Source organism: Chamaea fasciata, unplaced genomic scaffold, assembly GCF_029207755.1.
Source record: "Chamaea fasciata isolate MVZ Bird 193981 ecotype frontalis unplaced genomic scaffold, bChaFas1.0.hap1 SCAF_8, whole genome shotgun sequence".
In the NCBI taxonomy this organism is placed as follows: Eukaryota; Metazoa; Chordata; class Aves; order Passeriformes; family Sylviidae; genus Chamaea; species Chamaea fasciata.
This window is the reverse complement of record NW_027094093.1, coordinates 34,275,346-34,301,682: the sequence shown is the minus strand read 5'-3', so window position 1 is coordinate 34,301,682 and position 26,337 is coordinate 34,275,346. Positions and strand designations below refer to the sequence as shown.

General features: G+C 35.9%; 1 protein-coding gene across 1 annotated transcript in view; it reads left to right on the top strand.

Annotated features, from left to right (window-relative positions):
• LRP1B (LDL receptor related protein 1B) overlaps positions 1-26,337 on the top strand; it is a 474,351-nt gene that overhangs the window by 289,481 nt on the left and 158,533 nt on the right. Inside the window, exons 24-32 of the mRNA XM_066190543.1 lie at positions 167-371; positions 2,738-2,902; positions 3,442-3,686; positions 9,177-9,308; positions 10,505-10,732; positions 13,308-13,482; positions 13,774-13,868; positions 17,429-17,578; positions 26,190-26,330. Of these exons, the coding sequence (XP_066046640.1) occupies positions 167-371; positions 2,738-2,902; positions 3,442-3,686; positions 9,177-9,308; positions 10,505-10,732; positions 13,308-13,482; positions 13,774-13,868; positions 17,429-17,578; positions 26,190-26,330 (1,536 nt within the window). The remainder of the gene's footprint in view (positions 1-166; positions 372-2,737; positions 2,903-3,441; positions 3,687-9,176; positions 9,309-10,504; positions 10,733-13,307; positions 13,483-13,773; positions 13,869-17,428; positions 17,579-26,189; positions 26,331-26,337) is intronic.

The following is a 26,337-nucleotide window of genomic DNA, read 5'->3' as shown; positions in this document are numbered from 1 at the left end:
GAATTCACTGCAAGAACATCTGATAAACTTGTATGTCCATGCTCAGTCTACCAGTCTCTCATTAGTTCTTCAAAAATATCTTTTCCTCTCTTTTTCTTTTTTTTTTTATTTTCTTCCCCCCCCCCCCCCCCCTTCTTTTTCCTTATTTTTTTTCTTTTTCTTTAAGGTGTTAGTGCCATTGAAGTTGTGGTGCAACATGGCCTGGCCACTCCTGAAGGTCTGACTGTAGATTGGATAGCAGGAAACATTTATTGGATCGACAGCAATTTGGACCAAATTGAAGTGGCAAAACTCGATGGCACTTTGAGGACAACATTAATAGCTGGAGCCATGGAGCATCCCAGGGCCATTGCTTTGGATCCCAGATATGGGTAACTATAATTTATAAAACTTTTTTTTTTTTCATGTTGCAAAGTATTTTAAAGGTGTTTAAATATGATATTTTTTCATTTCCTTTTTTGCTTATTAGTTTCTAACTAATCTTTGATAGTTCTTGAAGGTATATTTTGAATGATAAAGAGTCCATTATTAATGTGTCTTTTCTAGGTGAAAAGGATTAAAAAATGGTGAGTCAGGAGATACAGGGATCTTTTTGTTGGCAAGTTACTTACCTTGCCATGTTGTTTTTTCATTGATTTTTTTTTCAATGTGGATGATAACTGTAGCATGTGGTCTAACATTTCTGTGTGGTTAATGGACAGATTTAGGTGATTCTTCTCACTTAGAGACCAACTTTTTGGTTTTTTGTTTTGGCTTTTTTGTGGTTATTGCTGGTTGGTTGGTTGGTTTCTCGGTTTTGTTGGTCTGGCTTTTGGGGGTGTTTTGGAGGTTTTTTTGGGGTTTTGTTTTGTTTAGTTTGGTTTATTTTGGTGGGCCTATAAAATACAGCTTAGATGTTACTGGAAGCCTAATGGCTGAGTGAGGTAAATGCCACCTTTTGTGTTTGGTTTCTATCTCTAAAGTGGAGATAATGCTTGCCTGCTCCTTTCAGAATTTTTTCTTCCTATTCATTAAGGGTATGCTCTAAACCAGAATATTATGTATATTTTATAGCTCCATCCTTTTTCCAAAATTATTGCTCTTTCAGAGAGGGGAAAAAAAAGCCCCAAACAAATGAAAACATTCAGAAAAACACAACAAAGCAACAAGCCACCAACCAAAAATTAAATATGGTCAAAAATATCACAACTGACTTGTTTTCAAAGTCATGATATTTAATTATTTTAGGAATTTGCTACAGTCTGTCAGGTGTCTCCACTGAATATTTCTCTCAGAAGCAAAGCTGTGAACATAAAAATAAAGATTGATAAAGGTCCCAAATTCTGGGAGCTAAATCGTGTATTAGAATGTGTGTGCTTTAATGATTAAGGCTTTTGTCCTCTCAACTGAGATGTTAGAAAGCTTATTTACGGTGTGCATCGCTTATCTATAAAGATCTTTAAAAAGAGGCATCCTGTTGGCAGAAAAATTGGCAGAGAAGTTGTTCAAATTAAATTGTTGGGAGGGAAAAAAAAAATCAAATCACCACTCTTCTTGAAACTGAAGGCTTAATCTGCTATTTGAAGAGCAATTGATGCTACGTTATGTTAGAAGTCAGGAAAGAGAAAAAATCTTTCAACGTGGACAGGAATAGCTCCTCAATCCTTTCACAAATGTATACGAGTAAACACGGGTGATTCAAGGAAAAGGGTTGTGTTAGGAGAGCGCAAATCCTGTATCCCAGAGCTGTCTGAGCTGCACTCCCACCTGCAGTGGGGGGGAGCAGGTGTGCTCAGTCCACACACGTGCAGATGTGTGCAAAATAAACATCTGGAGATTAACACATCCCTGGCCCAGGCTGCACAAACAGCACCAGTGGGCTCATCCTGTGCACCTCCCTGGGAGTTAAGGCTGAAGGTCTTTTAGTGGGAAATACAAAGACTTGTCAGAAGTTTTGCTGCAGTCTGGCTCTTTGCAATCAGTTTTTTACAACTAACCACAAGTTTTCCTATCAAAAGTATAATTTCTCTTTAACAAGTCTGTGTGTTGTTGAAAATTCAGTAATCAAAGAACAGTTAGAATTTATTTCTGGTGATGCTGCGTGTTATTTAACAAGACACTTCTTTGGTTGTAACAATGAAAGTTCTCCTTATTAGAAAAACATTTCAGATTGTACAAAACTGAGAGAGACAACAATAAAACCTGTCTTTGAAGTTTTCTTAGCAAGTGTAATCTGTATAAAATTCATTAATGACATACCAAAATCCAGGAGTCTTCATTAGAACACTCTTAAGAGTAGCTGAAAATCTCTTGTTTAGCCTGTTCCTTGATCCCTGCTACCTCAAATCACCTTTCTTCCCATTCTCCCCACCCCATCCTTCTTATCCGTGGATTGCTTTCAAAGGCTCTCATTAGAATTTCTTTTAATGAGCTGAGTTTCTAATTATAGAGGGAAGAGAAGGCAAGCTGCCACTGTATAAATGGACATGGAAAATGGAATGCTATTAAACCCCTAGGTTTTTTAAAAAAAGTTCTTTGTTTTCATGATGCCTCTAACACTAAAAATGAAATATTATCTCTGTGTTACCTTAAGGAATTTATATAAGGACCCAAATTGATCTATGTTTAATCCTTTCATTTAAAGCATGTCAGTGGATGAACTTTTTTTCCAACTGTTGTCTCATAAACCATTTCCAATTTTTCTTCATGCTTTAATATTTTCTTCTTTCCCCCTTTCTTTTCCTTTTCCTCTCACCAGAATTCTGTTTTGGACAGACTGGGATGCAAATTTCCCTCGCATTGAATCTGCTTCCATGAGTGGGGCAGAAAGGAAGATCATCTACAAGGACATGGACACTGGAGCCTGGCCCAACGGCCTCACTGTGGATCACTTTGAGAAGAGAATCGTGTGGACAGATGCCAGGTAAAGTGGTCACAGCATCCTCGTGGTCACTGAGAAATCCTCATTCCTCCATGCAGAAATGTGAACTGCTGTGCAAGCGGAATTTAGTTTATGGAAATGAAGAGCCTTGGGCAGGCACGTGTACAATACGTACATTTATTTAATTCATAATCCAGCTGTGGGATCACCCGTGGCTCCTGGCTCCCTGTGCTTCAGTGAGCAGTTCCCAAATGTCCTCCTTGACACTCATCCATGCAAAGCACAAGTTAGTTCATTATTTTTTAAGCTCATCTGAAAAAACCTGTTTTTTCCTGTTGTATTTCTCACAGCATTGAGGTAAACTAAAGCATTATACAAATAAGTACTTCATATGTCTAGTTAAACTAATAATATGAACTCGGTAATCTATAAGGTTAGTGATTGCGCTGCAAAAATTCCTAGCTCTTACCACTCTTACAGAGTAATTTTTTTAAACATTTTGCCCATTGTCATAATAGTTGTGTGATTTTTTTTTTTATCTTTTATTTTTACATAATCTTAAATTTGGGGTTGTCTTGTAGATCGGATGCCATTTATTCTGCATTGTATGATGGAACCAGCATGATAGAGATTATACGGGGTCACGAATATCTTTCTCACCCTTTTGCTGTTTCTTTGTATGGGAGTGAAGTTTATTGGACAGATTGGAGGACCAATACCCTCGCCAAAGCTAATAAATGGACTGGCCAAAATGTCAGTGTCATACAAAAAACAAGTGCTCAGCCATTTGATCTCCAGATTTATCACCCGAGTCGTCAGCCACAAGGTGAATATTCGTAGAATAATTTATTACTGAGGGGCGAAATAAGTATTCTTTTTATATATAAATATCTGTATTATTAGTAGAATAATTAATTATTCCTCTTCTGAGGGGGGAAATCTCTATCCTTTATATATATATAAATATATGTATATTATTCTAACTTTTGTATTCAGCACTGGATGAAGTCAAAAGTACACAACCCTTGTGGCAGAAGTTTTTATGGAGTACATATATCTAGATAGATAGATTTGTATAGGTTAGGATGTACTATCTCTGCACACACCTTTCAAATAAGTTTTATTCTTGTTTCTTTTTTCTGTTTTGCTTCGTTTCAGATTTTTGGGTGGTTTTTGCTTGTTTGGAGTTTTTTGGCAATTTTCTTCTAATTGGTTCCCTCCTGGACATTGGGATTTGTGTTCCGTATTTGGTGTTTCTAGAGTAGCAGTAGAGTTGCTATTTGCCTTTTCTCGCTGCCAGAAAAAGAACAACTCCTTTTCTGCTTGGACTGGGGCCAGACAGCATCTTCAGAGGAATTCTGTAGCCTAGGGAGACATCAGGCAGCGTTCACAGTCTCAAATATCTCGGCCTCCAGGCAAGGAAAAGCTGTAGAGGAGCCTTCAGTTGTTTTTTGCCAAAATCAAGAAGTTCAAGGATCAAGTTGTGTAATTGCAGCTTCTATTTTATGATGTAGAAAACTTGTGATTTATGATTGGCCTTCTGGGTTTGCTCTAAGTTATTGTCTTCCAGCAGACGCAATTTCTTTCTCCAAATCTCCAGTACATTTTTATTTGAGCTAAAGAAATAATGATACTGCCTGATTACTTGTTAATTTTTCCTTTGAATTTGTAGCTATTTCACAATAAATGTACAAGACAGCATGCAGGTTAGAATCCTAAAACAAAATTAACAGGAGATTTACACTGCAAATTGTCAGTATGAATAGAGCAGTGCAGGATGAACATTTTGTATTTTCATCTCCATCTGGGTCACCTGTGTGGGTGAAAGTTTATTAGTTTTTAATATCTATCAAGGAAGTTATTTTGATTGAAATGAAGTAGAGCAGAGCTAAATAAGCTCTCATAGCCTAAAGCCAGATGATTTGAGCGGATCTAGGACAGATGCTAATTTAAGGTAGAGAAGTTAAAGTGAGATATTTGTCTGGGTGATAAGTTCAGCTGTCAGTAAACCACAGGGGATTGTGGAAGGCTTCTCCCCTAATGCAGAACATTCGCAGGAATGTGAGCTCGAGGCCCACTCGTCTTCCCAGAATCAAGGCTCTGTGTCAGGAGTGCTGTTAAGACGGCAAACACAAGGTTTCTAGGAAGATTTTAAATCTTTTTTTCAACAGCCATTGTATTTTTAAAATCCACTTGTTGCAAAGAACAAGGTCTGTTTTAGTCTCGAGGAGTTGTAGCAGTGCACTACTGAGGATGGTAACAGAGGATGGTGACAAGAGGGGTAAATATAGAGCATTGGAAGGATCACAGCTTGAAAACACAAAGCTGTGAATTTCTCACACTTCCCCTTTTATTTTTTTAAAAAAATTTATTTCCTCTAGGGTATTGATTTGAATTAAAATTAAAACCCAAGCATGGCTATGACATTATTTTTCTTTCTATATAATCTTTAATAAAAGAATAAATTTTTAGTTAGAAATCAGGACAAACAGTCCAATAGCTGTTGAATATAAAGTATATTTGTACCACTGGGCTCTTTTGTAATTAGAAAATGAAGAGCATTTAATTTCATGTTTTTTTGCAATGTTCTTTTGAGTCACAGATTGCCAGCTGTTTAAAATAATAAACTCTTACAGAAATGCAGCTTAAGATGAGGAGATCTAAAAAACTTTATTACTTTGACATCTTGTATATGAATATATATATTACTTTGAGACCTTGTATATGTTTTTTACTTCAAAGGTAGCAGAAAGTTTGGTATATCTATTTTAAATGATGCAAAATATATATACTGAAATATATATATAATCATTATATATATATTATATATTATTATTTTTCTCTTATATATATAAACACGTTTTTTCTTAGCTTTATTAAGAATTGTGCTTTGTTCTAAGAGTATTCCTGTTTATTTAGTTTTGTGGTGAATATGTAAATTTTGCTATTGTCTGATTTTTGAAGTGAATGATTAAAAACTGAAACAGAGTGATTAGAGGAAATAAATATTTACTTCAGAACTTGCACATCTGGATCAATCCTAACCTGCAAATTTCAAAGATCAGTGCTAAAATAATCAGATATAATAGGCAGTATAAAGATTTAACTTGGCTGAGTACTTTGGCCTTAGGAAAAGCAATTCTATTGGAAGTATTGACGGTGAGCAGCGGATTAGATCAGTAACTGGTTTTAAGTATGAGTGGGAATCGACTGTCAGCAGTTTGAAAGCACCTTTTGATGTGACTGTGGTGCAGATATTTGAAGGTTTAGGCAGGATTCAAACATTTTGCGCACAGTTAAAGTGTAAGATCAAACTTCATCTCGCTAAAATCTGGTGCCACGAAGGGACAAGCTCAATGTGAAGTTAATACAGGGGACAAGTTGGTCATAGGAAATGCATATTGAGAGCTTGTCGCAGTAAGTGTTCATTTGTCAGCTGCTGATGGAATGTCAGAGGGGGTTGTTTTCAAGGGTTATTGGTCAAGAAAAAGGAACATTTTGTTTAAATGAAGTTTCAGAGGGCAGTCAAGAAGGGATGTGACAAGAGTGACGTGTGTAGATCTGTGCACAGCACTGTGAGAGCAGCAGACAGACAAGCAATCAGCAGTGGAAATCAATCAAATAATGAAAAAGGCTGTCCAGTCAGGGAAAATGCCAGTTCCGTGGCTTGCTGTGATCAAAAGGAAAATAGATTGGTGGAAATGATCAGGAAAAGGAATAAAGCAGCACAGGTAGTGAAGTGTGATGCTGTATAAATCCATATCCCTCCCACAGCTGGAATACATATACAGATCATATACAGCACAGCAAGGAAGCCTGACAGGCTGATCAAGGGTATGGGACAGGTTTTGATCTGGGGACAGCTGTACTGATGCTGCTGGAAATACCATTTATAGGCAGGCATCTGGATGGTGGCTGTCTGTGAAATCATAAGTGGCATGGAAAAGGTAACAGATGCTTATGAGCTTATTCACAATAGAAACAGAAGTGTTAGAATGAGCACAAGGAAATAAAAAAAGGCAAATTTTTGAGAGTCAGAGCAATAACAATGTGCCTTCAGGAGAATTAGTTTTTATTAGGAAATAAAGAGCAGGCTTAGCTGTTATTCAGTGCAAGCAGTATGAATATGAAAGGAATGTATAAATATGTGCTGCTAGAGGTAATGTTTAGATCATGGCACTTTGCTCCTAGGGTTGTGCATTCATGTGGAAACAAACACATCCGCTTTATGACACTTCTTTTCCTACCAATTTTGTGTTCTGTGCAATATGGGAGGGAGTTCTGATGTGAACAGTACAGGAATTGCACTGTCTCCTCTTGGTGGATGCATGGAGCACACTTGAACTGCAACACTCTCTTTAAAATGATCATCAACCAGCATGCCTTTTAGGTTTTTCCTTCTGTCTGTTCTTTTTAAATTCCATATATTCCATTCCATAAAGCAATACTTGCATAGAAAGACAATGCAGGGATTAATTATACTTAGGCCCAAAGTAAATTCTTATCACAGGCAGTTGTATGCACACAGAGAGGTCGAAGTTTCACCGAAATTACTGCTCTGTATTGGCAAATAAATGAAAGGAAATGCCCCTCTGCAAGACACAGGACCAAACTTTCAGTCCTGTAGCACCTGTGGAAAAAATGCCCAAAAATTGCAGGAGGTTAAATCTCTAGCTGGTCTCCTGGGATCCCTTACAACATAAATGATTCTGTGGTCTCCTTCACAATGTTTTCAAAACTCTAAATTGTGTTTTGTTTCTGATAGGGATAGATGACCTCTATTTGCTAATAGTGTATTAATAATTGGAAAGATTCCCTGAGCCCTGTTATCTTCAGTGTCTTTTCAACTCAACATTTTCTTGGTCTTCCACATGAAGTTGTGAACTTATTTCAAGAGATCACTCCAGATTTTCTCTCAGTGTTCCTATTGATACAAGAAAAATGAGGTTAAATAAACATTCCTCTTTTTTAGTCTCTGGGAAAGGCTGAGTGGCCTCCAGTTCTGCCAGCCCTTAAAAGGGGAAAATATAATGATTTTATAGAAAATAGTGAAAGCCTCTGGTGTTTTGGTTTTGGTGGGAGTTTTTTGTTAGTTAGGTTGTTTGTTTAAATAAAATGATGGCTACAATTGTAATTAACCTGTTTTCCCAAGATTTTGAAAGCTTCTTTTCTTCCTGAAGTACGGGTTAGACAAGTAAGTAGTTAAAGGATTCAGGAACTGCTGGATAAGTTTAAGGAAACATGCAGTGGTGGAAAAAAAGAATGGTTCAATGTAGAAAACTTTGTCTTCAAATTTTAGTGCTTGAGTTTGAGCTAAATTCATTTTTTAAGGAAATTCATACATTAGATTGCTGTGGTTATCTAATTACTTGTACTGCAGCCTAGCAGAGGAGTATATTCTACCCTAATTGGTTTTGTTAATTATAACTTTGTCTTTGAGTCAGTCAATTGCATTTCCTTTTTCATCAATGTTAATTTTCAAAGGTTTGTTTTGTGTTTGGTTTTTGTTTTTTTTTTTTTTTAACAAAAGGAAGAGTCAACATTACTTTCTGTTCATGCTTGAAATGTCTCTTCAGCAGTGCTCTGGAGCTTTGGGGTTTATAACAAGGAATGAAGATGATAAGAATGATTTCCAGGTTTTGTAAGACTAAGGGGTCTTCTCTGGTCAGCTTTCTTCCTGCTCTTTAAAGAAATTTTAGCACCTTATTCAGTCAGTGAGCTATAGGAAGTGACTTGCGAAAATCTACACTCAGGAGAGGTTTTCTTTGAGAAAAGTAGAAATACTTTGCTGTGTTTTGGTTTTGTTGTTTTTTTCCCCTTTCAAATTTTCTTTGTGTGTTAGATTTCCAACTAATATTCTAGTAGGGAAATGAAATTGAGAGGAAACATTGAATTTACCATAGCTCATTTCATAACCTAAGCTTTGACTATTTCTTTCACGCAATTAAATGTGTTTTTCAGGTCCTCATCATGCTGACTTTTTTTTTTTTTTTGTGTCTTGATTAGGAGTGTAAGATTTAAATCTCATTAAAAGGCTGCAAAATTATTATCTCCCTGGGAAAATTATATCCAGTTGTTTCCTAAAGTTACGATTATAAACTGTGGATGCAATAACAAAACAAAAAAATATATATATGTATATTCTTGGACTAGAGTTGGATATTAGCCTATAAAATGATTAGAGCACAAGCTCAGTTGATCACTTAAACTGGATTTGTCTTCAGACAGAACACTTCCCTTCTCACAACTGTTTGACAGACCTTAATTTTAGCAAGTGTTTTTTTACATTTTGTGTGTTTCAATGATTCTGTTTTAGCCCCCAACCCTTGTGCTGCTAATGAGGGCAAGGGTCCCTGCTCCCACATGTGTCTGATCAATCACAACAGAAGTGCTGCCTGTGCCTGTCCACACCTGATGAAACTGTCTTCGGACAAAAAAACATGTTATGGTAAGTTTTCCTCCCACAGCCTGGCAATTGCATTGATTTTCGAATCAATGGACAAATTGATGTTACAAATAAAATCTCTGCAGTGCTTTTGAATGGTGTATTTTAAAGGAGAATCTGCTTTTTTGAGAATCAATGACTTACTCTAAGAGTTGAGGTCTGTGGTGCTTTGATATTTGCTGCCACAGCTGTTTCTTTGTGCTGCTGGTGAGTGTGATGTGTTCATAAAATTTATCTCTGCAAAACAGAAAGCTTTATACTGAAACCTGCATCATCCCAACATTCTGAGTCAGGTAAGCTGAATAACAAAAAGATGCTTAATAGCTTAAATCTCCACCTGCTCTAGAGTTGTCTTAGCCTCATTTTCAAGGATTATAAAACAAAGAGTAAATATTAGAAGTGCATCCTTGCAGGGGAATTTTATAAAAAACACCTGCAATAAACACTTTTAAGCTCTAAAACCCCTTGAAATGTCAAATAATTGTGTCTATTATCTCGAAAACCTTGTACTAAATTAGCCTTTTTAATGTTGATTAATAAAATTCAAGAAATAGAAAAGAAAATAATATTTTGGCATGTCAGGGGTATTGCAAGGAGAGAAGTTACTTTTGCTGTTCTTTTGCACATACTTGCTCCAATCATTTGGAGTTTTGAGATTAAAAGGAAAACTCTGCTTTGCTTTCAATTTATCATCCTTTTTCACCAGTGAAGGTGTAAATTAGAATAACCAAATTGCCCTTTTTGTACTAGCTGTTTGCTCTTCACTGCTCACACACACATTTACTGTTTGCAAAACTTCCCTTTTGCAGTGAATCTGAAATCCTGAGATACCAAATGGTAATGTCTGTTATGATGTGCAGGTGAAGCATGATTTGTTTGAGTGGACTAAAGAGGGTAAAATGTGTGAAATAACATTTTCAACATTTTTTTTCTTTCACACTCATAAGACCATATTGATTTAGTGGATTTGTAACAATGTCCAATGTACATAATTCTTTTTTTTTTTTTTTTTCTGTGATTTTTATGCTCTGTAACATTATTTCTCAAGTGTCACTAGGCTGCAGGTTTTCTGGAGGAGTTTAATCACTCATATAAACATCATTTACACATTTGTCAAGTGATCCAAAACAAATGACTTTCATTTCTGTCAGGGGTGTTGTGGAGAGTATGAGGAATGATGTTTTCTCTTTTTCTAACAGAAAGAAAGAAGTTCCTTCTTTACGCAAGGCGTTCAGAAATCAGAGGGGTGGACATAGAGAACCCATATTTCAACTTCATCACAGCCTTCACTGTTCCTGACATTGATGATGTGACAGTCATAGATTTTGATGCTGTTGAGGAGCGTTTATACTGGACTGATGTGAAAACACAGACCATCAAGCGTGCCTTCATCAATGGGACTGGCCTAGAAACCATTATTTCAAGAGGTAAACAGCACAGCATTGAAATAAAAATAATTCCTTCTAGGTAAATGTGTGTTATGAGCATGCTAAAATAGGAGAATGAGAGTTCTTGATATGTGTACCTTGCCCTGGTATTGGATAACTGATCTAAGCCGCAAGCAGGCAGATTTTTTCTTTAGGATTCTAGTTCACTTTGCTGATTCATAATTCAATTTTATGTAAACAAATTGGGATGTATATTTTTTTGCATTGATTTTGTACAAAATTGAAATGCATAGTAAAAAAAGGAAACTAATGTCTTGACGGTAGAAAGAATAATGATAAAAATCAGGAGAAGCACAGTAACATGACATAGCTTTGCACTGAAGAATTTCTTATGTCCTTTGGCTACCTGTGTTGACCTAGCAATTACATTTCCTCTGTCAGGATTGTTTTCTCTTTCCACTCCATGCAGATCTTTCAGCTTTGGCACCATTGGTGAAACCACAACATGGCAGCCTTGTAATTTTGGTGATACTGGTGCAATGTGTGGGGTTTTTAATGTACAGAATATGTACGTAAATACAGAGACTTACTGAAAATAAAGTCTATATTGGATTGCCTCAACCAGTTGTGCAAGATCAGACCTTTTCTGACTTGGAGAACAAATGAACCATATAGTTAATTATTTATGAAAAAATAATTAGTTCAAGCTCTGCCCCTTGTGTCATTTTAGAAGAAATTACTTCTGCATTAGCACATTTTGGGAAATGTTTGGACAAATATGGCAATTTCCCCATTTTGTCGACTGTGGATTCATTTATTTTGTGTGGCTGCTTTTTCTTTTCCCCTGCTATCTCAGGGACAACTTTATTAACAATCAGATATGTTTTTCAGTCCCAGTAATGAGAACACAGGTTAGAATGCCTCCTAGAGATCTTTATATCAGGTGTTCAGGTGCCCAACAGAGGGACTTGTTGCTTGTTTTTTTCTTAAAGTAGTAGAATAAAAATGTTGTTTATTATAGAAAATTCACTGAACTTGTCAAGGAACTTAATGAAACCAAGAGAAATATACTATTCTTTCATATTCCTTTTATTGTGGTAGCTTGTGTGGTAGATATTTTTGTGTGTTTTTGTTTGTTTTTTGGTTTTTCGTTCCAGATGTAACTTTTATATAATAAGTTAGAGAAAATTACAATGTTCTGGCGCATCAAAACATTGTAAAGACTATTTATTATGTGTAAACTATCTCATTTGCTTACAGTTATAGTTTTATATTTCTTATAAGAACAAAATAAGCTTTGTAAGCACATCCTGGTGGGATTCTCATTGGGTGAAGTCTTATGCCAGTGTCACAAAGATGCCAAGTCATACTTTAATCTTTTTAAGAGTATGAAATGCTTATTTTCTAGTTCCTCCAAGCAGAAAAACCCCAGAAGGGCAGGGGAACAATTTCAAATGGGTCAAGGACTGTGTGTTTGGTGTCCTTTGTTACGTTCTGTGAGGTTGGCTAACTTCCTAATGCCCAATCACTGCTCAGCCTTATGGACGTGCAGACCAGCCCTCAGTCCCGTCCGTGTCAGCCTGTCAAGGGCAATAATCCTGTCAGTGGAAATTACCATGTTAAGTTGACAGAAGATGTGTATAAACGAGGAAATACAATGAATCATTAAATCACCCTTGGCCTGTTTCCGTCTCAGCAAAGATGCCAGCCAATATGAACCTAGGGCAGAGGGGTGTGTTGGTACCTAGAGATGGAGCAATGACTTTACATCCAGTGGTTCAGGCAGATTTTAACACAGATTGACATTTCTTTAAATACCTTGCTCAGGAAGACCATCACATTACCAAACCAGTTATATCATACTCCTGTTCTGCTGCCTCAGGTAATAACGGAGCTGTAGGTTAATCCTCAGCCCCCCCAGCTGCTAATCTCACAGTGGGATGGGGAGGAGAATCAGAAGCGTAAAAGTGAGAAAAGTTGTGGGTTTTGATTAAAAACAAACAAACAAACAAACAAACAAAACTAATAGGAAAAGTAAAAGCTATGAACACCAGAAAAGCAAAATAAAGAGTTCATTCAGTGCTTCCCAGTGGCTGACAGGTGTTTTTCTGTATCCAAGAAGGTGGGAGAGTAACTTTGAGTCTTCAAAGTCTTCAAAAATAAAACCCCTGAACTTCTCCAGTGACACAAGTACTTACGAACTACAGAACTATGCTGCAGACCAGTGGATTTAATCCAGATCCTCTGTAGCTGAAGAAGGAAGGAGGATTTTAAATTTTATCATAGCATTGTTTTAGAAAGCCACTGAGCAATAAATGCCTTCTGAAGTAGAAAAATACAATATAGAAGTTCAGCACCTCTGATTATTAATTTGGGACAATAGGTTTTATGCTGTGAATATTCATTGTGATTTTCATGTTCTTATTGTTATTGTATCAGGCCCAGGAAGAAAAATCAAGACTATTAATTCTTAGCAGCTAGTTAATAAATCCACCTGAATAGAATATTGCACAGTATTGTTAACAAACTGTAGAATAAATAATTCTCTTTTTTTCCCCCAATACTGACAATAATCCAGAAGGAAAATCAAAATAACTGCTTTCCCTTCTTGCAGATATTCAGAGTATCAGAGGTCTTGCAGTGGATTGGATATCACGTAATTTATACTGGATTAGCTCAGAATTTGATGAAACACAAATTAACGTGGCACATTTGGATGGTTCCTTGAAAACCTCAATCATCCATGGAATTGATAAACCCCAGTGTCTAGCAGTTCACCCAGTTAAAGGGTAAGGTGTCCATGGTTGTAATAAATAAACTGCAGTAAGGCTCATCAGAAAGTTCTTCATTCATGTTTTAAGTTTGGCCATTCTGTTTACTTTTAAACTTAAAGTGCAAGCATGAATTTGAAAGGTTTTGCCAAAAAAAATTTAGCTGAATACTTCTTTCCTTAGAAATCTGCTGATTAAATTATGTAACTATTAGTTGTGCATTTTGTCTCCTAAACTGATGACTGTTTTCACTACTGACTCATTAAAAACACAAAGTAAAATTGTAAGTATGTTAATTCTCTCCTTCAGTAAGCTGTACTGGACAGATGGCAACACTATCAACATGGCAAACATGGATGGCAGCAACAGCAAAATACTCTTTCAGAATCAAAAAGATCCTGTTGGTAAATACCTTTTTTCCCTATTTCTTTTTTTAACTGATAATCATTTGTTATGGGCATTGTCTTGAACTGATATTTTAGTGTACAATGATTTTTTTCATTTTCAGTGAGAAGAACAGGCATAAAGAAACAAACAACCCTCATATTACTCTTGTGTTTCACAATTTAAGATATTTTTGGCCCATTCTAACTGAAATCTACTGTAGATTTAGTGGAGTATTATTGACTTACAGGATTACAGTAGACTGAAGGAGAGCCCATCTGTATTTCTCAATCTTTGTATCACCGTTACAAAAACGTGGAGGTCGGGGTTTTAATAAGTCATGGATATATGTGAGAATATGCTTTAAATGCAAATGTGGATCCTTCCTCACTAGAATCTCAGCTGCATAATCAAAACCTAAATTGGCCCTTAACTTTTCACACAAAGAAAAAAAACAACAGTTGAAGCATGCATTTCACATCATGACTTCGCCTCAATTTTAGTATTTGGGATTCATAGAGTTGATAAATTATGGCACTTCGAAAAAAAAAAAAAGTTCTTTCTACGTTTTTTTTTTTTTGCTTTGCTCAAGTCTCTTTTGGTAGATAATTTCATTATTTAGAGAGTTAAAGTAGTAATGTCAATCATTGCTGCCTTATTAATGACCCATCAATAAAGCGATTATATTTTAAAGTATTTATATTTCTTAACTGAATATATTAAGCAAGCGGAAGTGAAAGTGATTTAAAGAACTCAATAAATTTTACATAGGAACAACATGACATGCATTTTATACCCTTAATCCAATGAATTTTGTAGAAGTTACTTGGTAATTGTTTTACTGTTGATATGACTATCTGTCTATCCACTTGAAGAGACAATTAACTTTTTATCTGGAGAGAAAAGAGTGGCAAATCGCTCTTAATTTTAAGGTGAAGGACTAGCGCTTTTAATAACGTTAGAACAATATTAAGGACAGTTGTGTGCAACACTTTGCACTGAATATTTTGTGATCAGAGGTCACAAGGTCCTAAACTGCAATGCTTAGGGCTCCCAATATCAAACTCTGAATTAAAATATATGCAAAATGCCAGTTTGAATGGTTTAATTTTTTTTTTTTTTTTTTTACCATTAGCATAGGACAGTCCCATCCTAAGAACAGCTAAACCCTTCAAAAGATTTAGAAAGTAGCAGTCTTACAACCTTAATTTAATTTTCATTTTTGCACTGAGAAAACTGTTCATAAGCGAAGCTCTAGTTCACGCAGTGCTAATTTTGAGTGTTTTGGGAGTTCTCAGGTGGATTGCTGAAAAAGACAAATGCCTGGTTATTAGTGTTGGACATCCTGGTGATTGATGGGATGTTTCGTTTCCTTGATGCAAAATTTCAGAATTTGAAAAGTGAGGGAGTGTTCCGATCTACGACCTGTATTAAGCTGATGAATTTATTTTTCCTATTTGAGTTCCATTAAAACAATGAGACTATTTTTCAATTACAGCATTTTCTATTATTACCAAGAGCATTTTTAGTTTGGAAATTTTGGGAACTGATACTCTTAGGATGACAGATGGTGTCATTTCTTTATTATCTTAACTAGTACATACTATGGTTTGCTGGTCCATTCTGCAGTTCCAAAAGCGCCCAGTGCTGACACATATATTTGTTGATAAAAGAACTTCTCACTGGAGTGCCATTAAATTATATTCTTAGTAATTCAGATTTCCTGCTTAATTTTATACTTTGTTGGGCAAATCATTGGCTCACTTGAATTCCCTGAGACCAATATTGTACAATCCTCATGTTCAGATTCGCTCTAGCAGGTTAAAAGGTTTAAGCCAGTCACCTACACTTGAATGCATCATGAATATCTGTGATGCTTATGGCTAATAAACCACTCGTTTTTATTAGTAAAGCAGGACAATTCCTGAAAAAAAAATCTAATTATCCATGCTCTGTCTAAATTAGGAATAATGTGTTTTTGCAAAGGTTGGTAATAGGTGGAAAGTATTTCGGGGAGAATAATGTGCTAGGTTTGTGTAGAAGGAGATAGGAATGCTTTTCGTGTCAGTTGCTGCTGTGTAACTGGAATTCCTGTGTGTAGAAACACCAGTTGAATATCTGAAGTATAAAATCAGACAGGACAGGACTATAATTGCTGCACAGCTTGTATTGGCAGTGGCCCCACAAACTGATCCCATTGGGGTGCAATCTGTGGGCAGCTGCTCGTGGGCAGGAGATGTGGCAAATCCCAAACGCTGCCCATCTCAGAGCAGGAAAACCTCCCCACCGGTATATTCCCTTTTAACCCCAACTGATATTCCCAGCGAGGTTGTCCAGGATCCCTGGTGCTCTGTGCCTGCAGGGAAGCTGGTTGTACAAACACGAGAATGTCTCTGCAGAGACACTGAGAGACGAGTCCCTCCTGCAGGCACTGCTCCAGATCCTCTCTCCTGCCTGTGATGTTTCCTCCTGGGTGAAACACTTGCAGAGAGCTGGAAGGAAACATCAGTTCCTGCAAAAGGGACTGGGAAGGTGGTTTTTAGAAGCTCAGAAAGCAGACACCTTTTGGCCTGCCGTGTCAAATGTGCGTGACAGTAGCGACACGATGGCAGCTGTAAAGGCTGCAGCTCATGGCACTGCTTTCTCCTCTCGGGGTTTCCAAAATAGCTTCCCACAGGATGAAAAAGACTACAGTACAATATCTAGAGCTTGACCCATGCAGTGAAATACAGTATTTTTTGGCAACTTGCTGCTGGATACTTAGCATGGGTTCTGGGAAAGCTGGAGCACCAAAGAAAATTGTTATGGCCGGTATTGTTACCATGCCAAGAATATTTCACTGTGGAAAATCTCCTGCTACCACTTCTTGAACATTTTTAAAGGATTACAGAGGTCTGAAATACATTATCTCCTAGTTCTTTGCTCTTACTTTCAGAAAACTCTATACTTTATTCATTTAGTAGCTTATTTTGCAAGTATCTTTATTTGACAGTACCCTTGCTTCAAACTCCAAAGAACTGATTATGAGATCAGTTCGCTGTGAGTCAAAATGAGAAGTAATACTATAAACTTATTAGGAGTTTGGATTAGATTTTGGTATTTCATCATCCTAAGCAGGGAGAGAACAGACCTTTTATAGTTCTGAATCACAAAAGTACCTTGTTTACCAAGTCTATGTGTATTCATAATTTTAGAATGTAAATGATGTCTTCTGGTTTGCATTTACATGTTGTTAATGACCTCACCTTGGACCTCAGCTTATTCAAGTAATTCTTCATTGCCAGATAATGCTCTTTCATCAGTCAGGAGCTGATTTTGGTAACTGCTGGAAGAAATAAAAGGCACAAAATCTTTCTAAAAGACTGTTTTTTTTCATTGTAAATGAAAATTTTGGTTTTCTCAATTGTTTTTTTTAAGTGTAAAAGATGAGTGACTAGATAACATAACTAGATAACATAATAAGATAACATAATTATGTGTATGTGTATTTCTTAAATGCATGTTCGTAATGAAAACAGCTTAAAAATGAATATATATCATCCAGTAAAGCCACAGTTAAAGCTGCATGCATTAATTACAGGTTTATCAATAGACTATGGGGAGAACAAGCTTTACTGGATCAGTTCAGGAAATGGAACCATCAGCAGATGCAATTTGGATGGTGGTAATCTTGAAATAATTGAATCAATGAAAGAAGACTTAACAAAAGCCACAGCTTTAACCATTATGGGTAAGTCCAGTGATAATTTATTTTTTAATCATTCAAAGCTAATTAGTAATGAAATATAAAAGCTTAGGGAGGTTATTGTTGTTTATATGTAAATAATACATACAATATATTCACAAGTGAGACTGTGTTGTCCATGAAAAGTTCTTTATGTTTAATTGAACAGTTTTCAATCTCTAATGCAATGATATTTCTAAATATAGACTTGCATATACACATAAATATGTAGAATGAAGGTAACAAATTGATAGTTTATATTCACTATAGTCACATGTAAAGAAATTTGAAAGGGGAAAGAACTGTTTCGCTGTTTATTACACAGAATTATCTGTAACTTGTTTCCTCTGCTCAGTTCTTCCTACTTAGTTCAGAATATTCCTAGTTTGTTTAATTGCTGGCACTTTGGAGAGACTTGTTTGGGTTATGAATTGATGATTGAGGATTTGGATTTTCACGTCTGCTCATATTCCATGTATTAAACTGATTGAAAGAAAAGTATTCTATTTGTTACACTTTGTAAGTAAGAAGTGTTTAGAATGTTCAAAAACATCAATCAGAAAAATCAAAAGAACAGTAGCATAAGGAAAAATTCCTAAAAGAATTAGCAAATTGCTGATCACTGAATATTACCAAAATATTGTTTCAAAATGACTTTTTCTTATATACAGCTTCAACTCTTGATCTTGGTCTTTGGATAGAGTGTAGTAAGAAATTCCAGTTTGACTCAGAATTTATGTTTATGATTTTTTTGAGATGACTTCAGAGCTTGCCATGTTTCCTACAAATTACTGACCTCTATTCTGATTCACTTAAAAATCACTTATATTTATCTTGTATTTTTTAAAAAAAAAAGTTTAATTGATAAAAAGTCTTTTTTTGGGATGAGAGAGCTATCAACTGCCAGGCTTTTAATGAAATATTTTATTTGATTGAATAATTAAATAATAATTATGTACATATAGATGGTGTGCTAGGAAAAGTTAAATAAAATTATTGAATTTTTATGCATGTGGTATAAATTATGTCATGTTTAAAGTGGTAATTACTAAATTAGATTTATTACACACCCATTTGCCCAGTACTGAACTGTAAATGCTGTCAGTATCTGTCGGATATATTGTGCTTTTATATGTGCATTCATAAACACGAGCAGGTTTGGTGTCAGAAGGAATCATGAATATTAATTTGGACAAATTGTTTCTCATTGATTGGATTGTGACTAGAAAGAGACTGAATAAATGGCCTTTACTCTGGGGAGCTGTTGGAGGTCTTTAACAGGAGGTGTAAAGAGTGTTTGTTCATACTGTCACTGAGCTGGTGGTGGTGTCAGGTGCTCATCTGTGATTCACAGAAGCTACAACAGTGATGATCCCTCTGGGACAGGGAATTAAGAGTTTATAGCTAACATGTCAAGAAGAGTGCATGAAAATTGTTGATTTTTTGCACATCTGGAGATGGAGGAATATCTGCTGTGTAGGTTTCATCACATGTACCTCTAATATTCATAATTCGGATGCTTTGTTCTTACAGATGATGACAGTTCTTCCTACTTAAAAAATGGTGGACAAAACTTACAGAGCTTGGTGCTTTCTGTTTTGCTTTGGGGTTTTGGTGTCATAGTTGTGCTAAAATGCAGCTTGATAATGTAGTGAGATTCCCCACAAAAATCTGCTGGATAAAAATAGAAGCAGATACAGTTTTGTCAGCAGTACTTTTTGTGCTGATTGAAAAACATGAGAAGTTTCTGCATTCATTTCTCCTGTAAGTTTCCATCTTGTGGAACATACCATGGCAATATAAATGCCATTTATTTTCCTAAAAAGCAAGTGGCTGTGCATCAGGTTCTTACAAGCAGGTTTTTGTGCATGTGAGGTGGGTCAGAACAGAAATCCGCTGCCATATGAAGCAAGATAAGAGAATTCTAATTGATAAATGGTCATAACTAATAATATATAAGTAAAGAAGAGTGATTAATTTGTTCTAATGTAAGATTTAACATGATAGTGTGTGAAAATTTATTGCCCCTGCTGATCTGTTTGCCTACAAGTTTAATTAGAGGTTTTTGCAGGTGATTCACAGTAATTGCAATGTTTATTGCCTCATTTTTGCTCCTATTCCTAAATTTTCTTGACTGCTTGTGTCTAAAAACACAGTAAACACAATAAAGAAACATGAATGGAATGTTTCTCCTCTGTGAATACACCAAGCTATCTTTTTTGTATCATTTGAACTCACCAGTGACTGAAGAGGGAGATGATACTTATGCCCAAACCCTTAACTGTTTTGTAGAATTTAAGTTCCGCTCGGTGCTGGAGAGTCCTGTAAGCTTCAGCTTTCTTTTGTATTTTTCTGTCTTTTGCATTTAGTGTCTCCCCAGCTAAAAGCAGTGTTTTGGGCAGCTAATTTTCTTTGCTGGTATGTTTTAGTATATGATCTTGTCATATTGCTGGGGTATGTTTCCGCTGAGGCAGAAAAAGGAGATGGAGCTCAGGATTTTGAAACTCCCTCTGTACATTTGTGTCACCAAGTCACAAAGTTGGTCACTTGTTGATCACCAGAACCCTTATTGGACTGAGGAGCTGAAACAGGGTAACAGTGGAGGGCACGTCAGTGGATTGAGGGGGTGGGTAATGTGTTCTGGGATAACCCTGGCTGCCATGCACCCATTCCCTGCCCAGGTTAGGTGCTCTGAAGAAGAAAGGATCTTCAGAAAAATTGCTGAATTTCTAATAAATTTACTATACCAATGATGACTCTTCAGGCACCTCAGCTGTTGATTCTAAAAATTTCTTTAGCTGTTTTGGAAGCATCTTCCCCAGCCATCAGTCTCCTTGTGAGAAAACATGAGCTTAGAGAAGCTCAAGAAGAACCCCACAGCCTGTGTCAGGAGCTGATCTCTTCCATCCCATGGCTGGACAGTGTTTTGCACAGAAAACTCACAGATCTGACAGTTTCCAGTGGCTTTGCTGTATCTTACACTTCACATTCCAGAAGATTTTTTTAGAGCTGTAAAAAAAGCAATCACTGGCAGAGGCTTGGCCCAACCCAGACTTCTTCAGATTGCCTTGGTAATGTCTGTGCTGTTCTGACAGCTCGAGTTTCTTGATCTTTGATTCTATTAGTTCCAACATTGGAAAAGAGAAGCAGTTAGGCACTCCATGGCTGTGTTCTGTGATTTGAACTCAATAGACACTGCCAGTGAAGTCAGTAAAGTTTTTGTTTGCTCCGTAATACAATTAATTTATGGAGTGGTTCAGAGCTTCACCAGCAATGAGGATTCCCCTTTAGCACGACCCTTCAATCTCCACATTGTTTTTATTGCTTTCAATTCCTCTATTTTAGCATTGCAGTTTAGCTGTTGGAAACCATTTGGAAGTTACCACTTCTCTCTCAGATGTTTGCTGTTGTTTAGTCCTTTCCAGGCTCTGTTTAACATTTTCCTACTATTGCATTCTTTAATGGAAGCTTTTGGAAGGTAACGATAAGACATAAAAAATAATGTTAGCAAACAAGTTGGTGCCAAGGTAACTCAAGTTTACCCTTGAGGGAAATGGGAACAATATATAATTCACATCTTTCCGTATTTTGGGTCTTTCATTTATTGGTTTTCTACTCAGCACTGTCAGTCATCTTTCTCTTTCAATATGCTGAGTGAAATTCCTAGTCTTTTGGTGCCTGCTTTTGCTAAATCTTTTTAAGCATGATATAATCTTTTTGAGCATGATGGGATGAAAATTATATTCCATTTGAAAGTAAAGGATTTGAATATGTACAAAATTGCTATTTTTTTCCGTGCTTTTAAGTATATATATATATAAAAAATGCTGTTGCAATTTTGTATTGCAAAGAAGTAGCTGTAAATCTGTGAAGTCATACATGCTTTTCTACTCCTACCACTTTTTCTTCAAATCCCTGTTCACTCTGTGAGATGTCAGTGTATGCAATATCAGCCATTTTTAATTAATCTATCAGTCAAAACCACATGAATACTTTTTCTAGTACCTCCCACTTGTTATTGTCTTGCATTTGGACATAGTGATTTTCTTCTGTTACTATGTAAACTGCACATTTTATTTTCTTCAAAGACCTCTGCTGGTTTTTTTAGTCATTTAGAAGTTTATCTGATTCACAGCACCCTGTGCCCTACACAATTTTCACCATGTGCTGCTGGCACCATTTTTAAGTTGATATCAAATATATCCCCTCTTCTGATATTCATGTTCCAGGTGAATGAATTTTTGAATGTCTTATACAGTACAGCTTAATTCTTTTCAACAATAATAAAATAATTTCTATTTTTGTCTTAAGGTTTGAGTTTAATCTAACATTCGATATCTGATTTTAGCTGTTGTTCTGGTAGCCAGTGTTTTAAATGGGATCAAGTGATAAAGATGTATTTGTAGTTCTGCAGAAAGTCTCATTTCTGGCCTCCAAGTTACTTAGTGAAAGGGGTTCTTTGACTGTTACTGAAACTTGTCAGAAATTTACCTCTGTGTGAGAGCTGTATTTCTGGATTGGTGAGCAGAGCCGTTTTTTCACACAGCCTGAGTTGCAAAGGAGCTTACAGCAATATCTGACGTGTTTCCAAACCTGTGGGTTGTTTCCTGAATGACAAATGACTCTGAATGAGAAACTGAGAGTTTCTAGAAAGGTATTGATTAGTTACTGTAAGTCTGTAGCTGAGGAGAAAGGGATGCTGAAGGCTTCTGTCAGCGGTTTTGGTGGAGGCATTTGATTAGATTTTGTATCAGGTCCTCGCAGAAATGCGATTTACACAAAACCACAAAATTCTGCTCATGTCTCTACAAAATAGGAATATAATGTAGATTGTATAATGAGGATATAATTTGTTGTGTATTTGGTCTTTTTTAGCATAAAATAGAGTAACTCCATGTAGTGAATGATTTTATGTGTCAGTGCTATTTCTGTTGGAATGCGTATTAAAAAAAATCAATCAGCAATACAACAAAATCAGATATACATAATAGCTTTTCAATAGGCATGAAGATATTAGAAGAACGTCTTTTGAACAAAAACTGTATATAAATATAGCCATCAAGCTGTATTATCAAGCAATCAAAACAGAAAGTAACAATTATAGTATTTCATTTTAGACAGAAAATGTAGGTTAATATTACCAAAATATATTCATGCTCCCACTTACTTTCATCGTGCCTTAGATGATATAGAGGTTATTTGATTTTTGTTTTATCCTAAGTAAACTTTGAAAAACTAACATCAGAATGCTTTTCCTAGTAGCTCAGATGGTGGGAGCTGTGACTTTGCTGGCTCTGTTTGCAAAGTGAAAGGGGCTGCTTAGATCAGGAGAATTCAAACACATACACCTTAATTTTCCAAGTCATCAGTCTTCTAATTGCCGTGACACCATTCATTACATTAGCATTAATATATGAAATATATCTAGGCAATGTGCCCGGTCCTAAGTGCAGTACATAGTTGTCTTCCATAAATACTCAAACCACCATTAATGAAAACTAATGACCCATCAAAATTTGCATTCGGAGTACTACTTGAAATCTCCAAAGGACTGCCCACAAAGCTAGGGTAGCAATTTTTTGGCATTTGAAGTTGCTGTTTCCCAATATGTTACTCTGCTTAATGCTAATTACCCAACAGAATGGATAAATACAACAATTTTAATATATATTATAACCCAGTTTCAGCCACAAGATTGTAATTAGTGACTGAGCAACATTCTTGTTAGCATAATCAAGCAAATAAATCACTTCAGTTTGATGTTTAAAGGTCCAGAACAGCATTTTTTTCTTTCCTTTTGCCTGAAAGCAAGTCATCTTTATGCTAAAGTGGCTTTTACTTTTTGTAAAATCATCTACTGTATTTTAAAATTAATATAGAAATAATTAGTTAATCCTGAATACTAGACATCAGAGAGGAGTTATCTACTGCCACACATCAGTAATGCAGAGGGAAATAGTCCAAATTTAACTTAGAATTATGGTCAAAAATAGCCATGTGATTGGGTTTTTTTCTTTATTTGTTTGAGACTGTGGTGATGTTTGTTGGTCACCTAGTAGTTTCTGAATAATTAAAATATTTATTTCTTAGGGTTTAGGGCACAACTGGCAAGTTTTAGGGCAAGTAGTCACAAGACGTTTGACCTCAAGGTGTCTGTACTTTGGAATTTGTGTGTTGTTCCGGTATTTTGGTTTGTTTTTGTAGATGGGTGAGGTTTTTTGATTTTATGGGGTTTTTTTTACCTTTTTTTTTTTTTTTAACTATACTAGGTCAGGATTTACATGACCTTTTGCATTTAAATCCCCCTACTCTATCCTTGTCTCCTTCTAAAAGTCATAGTGTACCATTCCATGTAAGAGAAGAATAAGCAGTAGTTCAGTAAGATTTTGTAAGTTGCATTTTTATTCAAGGGTTTATCCAGGTTTCTCGTTAACAAGAATGAAAGTGGAAGGCAAAAAGAATCATTTTGAAGAGTACTGTGGTACTTCACTTGTGAACTGTTGTGATTTGTCCTTTTTAATGGTGTAGGGGATGTAGGAGACTCCTCAACCTCTGCAGTCACAGCCAAGTACCTTAGGATTAGTAATGAGTTTGTGAAGTGCTGCTTTTGTCATCAGAGGAGAACAGCTCCGTGTTCTGATGTCTGACACCACTGATGGAAATTGTTCAGACACTCTTGACTGTGCATGGAAGCAGATGTGATCTCCTTGAGTAGCTCAGTAAACAAAAGAGGTACCTGGAGGAACATTCCGCTGCTGCTCGTGTACAAATGGGTTTGCCTCTGTACTGCAACCAAAAGGGAGAAGTGAAAATATTTGTGGTGTAGATAATCACTGGTAACTGAACTTCTCGATTAAGTACATGCCGTGTGTTCATCTCTTGGTAAAATAATGTGACAAATTGGTTATTTCGAGTTTTTGTTGATTTCCTTTTCCTAAGGAGACGGGGACGTCAACCAAGGACAGGTATGGGAAGTTGTTGAAACTAAAGCCTAAGTTGAGGTATTGCACAAAATATTAAAGAATTGCCTAAAAGTGTTCGATTACTTCTTTGAAATAAAGGATGAAAACACCAAAACCATCCATAATTTGCTTTCTTCCTGTACCCCAGTCTTACAAAATAGCTAATTTTTTATAGATGGGTTTGGATATGTAAAACAGTAAGTTCACGTTAACATGCACAAAACACCAGTCATTGCCAAAATTATTTAATGGCCTATTCTGATTTGTGGTCACATAGAGGATGTGAAGAAAAAAATCTATTCTTCACATAAAAACATTTAATTGAAAAAGTTAACCCAACCTTTAGGATTGAGGATAATTATCTAACAGGATAAAAAACAAGTCCAATTCCCAATATTTCTTATATGGATTATAACACACAGTCACCTTTCCATTTTTAGCTTTCGTGTGCCTTTGTTATCATTGGCACAATCAAAATCAAGCACAGGCACTTCTTGTTCTGAGGATTTTCTGATAAAAATGTCTTCAGGTGCAAGCTGCTCTTAATTGATCATTGTTGCAGGATGAGGTTTTGAATCAGTCAATTCTAGACTAACTTATCAATGGATAAAATTATTGATTTTCTTTAAATGTTATCAAAATTTAAACAGAGAATTCTATTAGTGTCTCCAAATCTTGATATTTAGAGTATTTTTCATTCCACAGATTCCGGTCTTATCATATATCTGTGGAGAGTGGTTTAGATTTTTCCTAGATATTTTATTTTGTGCTGTAACTTTTTACAGTTGCCACAGTGGAAACTATTTTTTTTTTTGGATCTGCACTTTCTATCACAAAACACTCAGCTCTGTGGCTCTATATTATTTTAATATTAAAATGTGACTCATTTATTTAAATACTGGCAATGTGGCTCTTGCTATTTAAATACTAAAACTACAGCATAGGCAAAAATTCTTTTAACTGGAAAGAGAATTAACTAAAAGTTAAGTTAATACACAATATTTGTTGGGAAGGCAGTGTTCCTGAAGTTTAAAGGTTTTCAGTTCAAGGTTTTACTTTTGGTTGTTCTACAGCAATAACCTTTTTGTCTGAAATGAAGAGCTCTGAGACCTGAAACCATCTCATCATAGGGAGTGAGGGCTCATGACAGGGGCCAAAGGAAGATTGGCTACAGTCCCCAGCCATTAGTTCACTGAAGTTTCAGACTGAAATCAAAGCTGTTAAAATTTTAATTTTGAAATTTTGGGACGCAGTGCCAGTTTTTCAGTTTTTTCATGATTTCTTAGTTATTAATGGTAACTTTTCTTAATAAAATACTTAGTTTAACATTTCAAGCAATTTTGTTTGCTTGTGAAAATGAATTTATTTCCTAGGGTAGCACTAGAATTTCCACGTATATGTGAAAAATAAGTCATTTCTTTATGCAGATACCCTTAAATCAGCAGCTCAGCAACAATGAAACTGGTGACAACTGTTTTCACGTCTGCAGAATCTTAATAATGTAATTTCATCAGGTTTTCTCTATAACCTCTTTAGGCAATTTCCCTTAAAATTGATCTCAGAATTAACCTCAAAAGCTTTTTCCCACCTTAGGCTTCAACCATATACAGTTTGATAGTGATCCTCCTAATTTCTAAAACTTGGAAATTTTACAGATAAAAAGCTTTGGTGGGCAGACCAGAACTTGGCTCAGATCGGCACCTGCAATAAAAAAGATGGAAGAAACCCAACTGTCCTGCGAAACAAAACTGCGGGAGTTGTTCATATGAAAGTGTATGATAAAGCAGCACAGCAAGGTAAGTC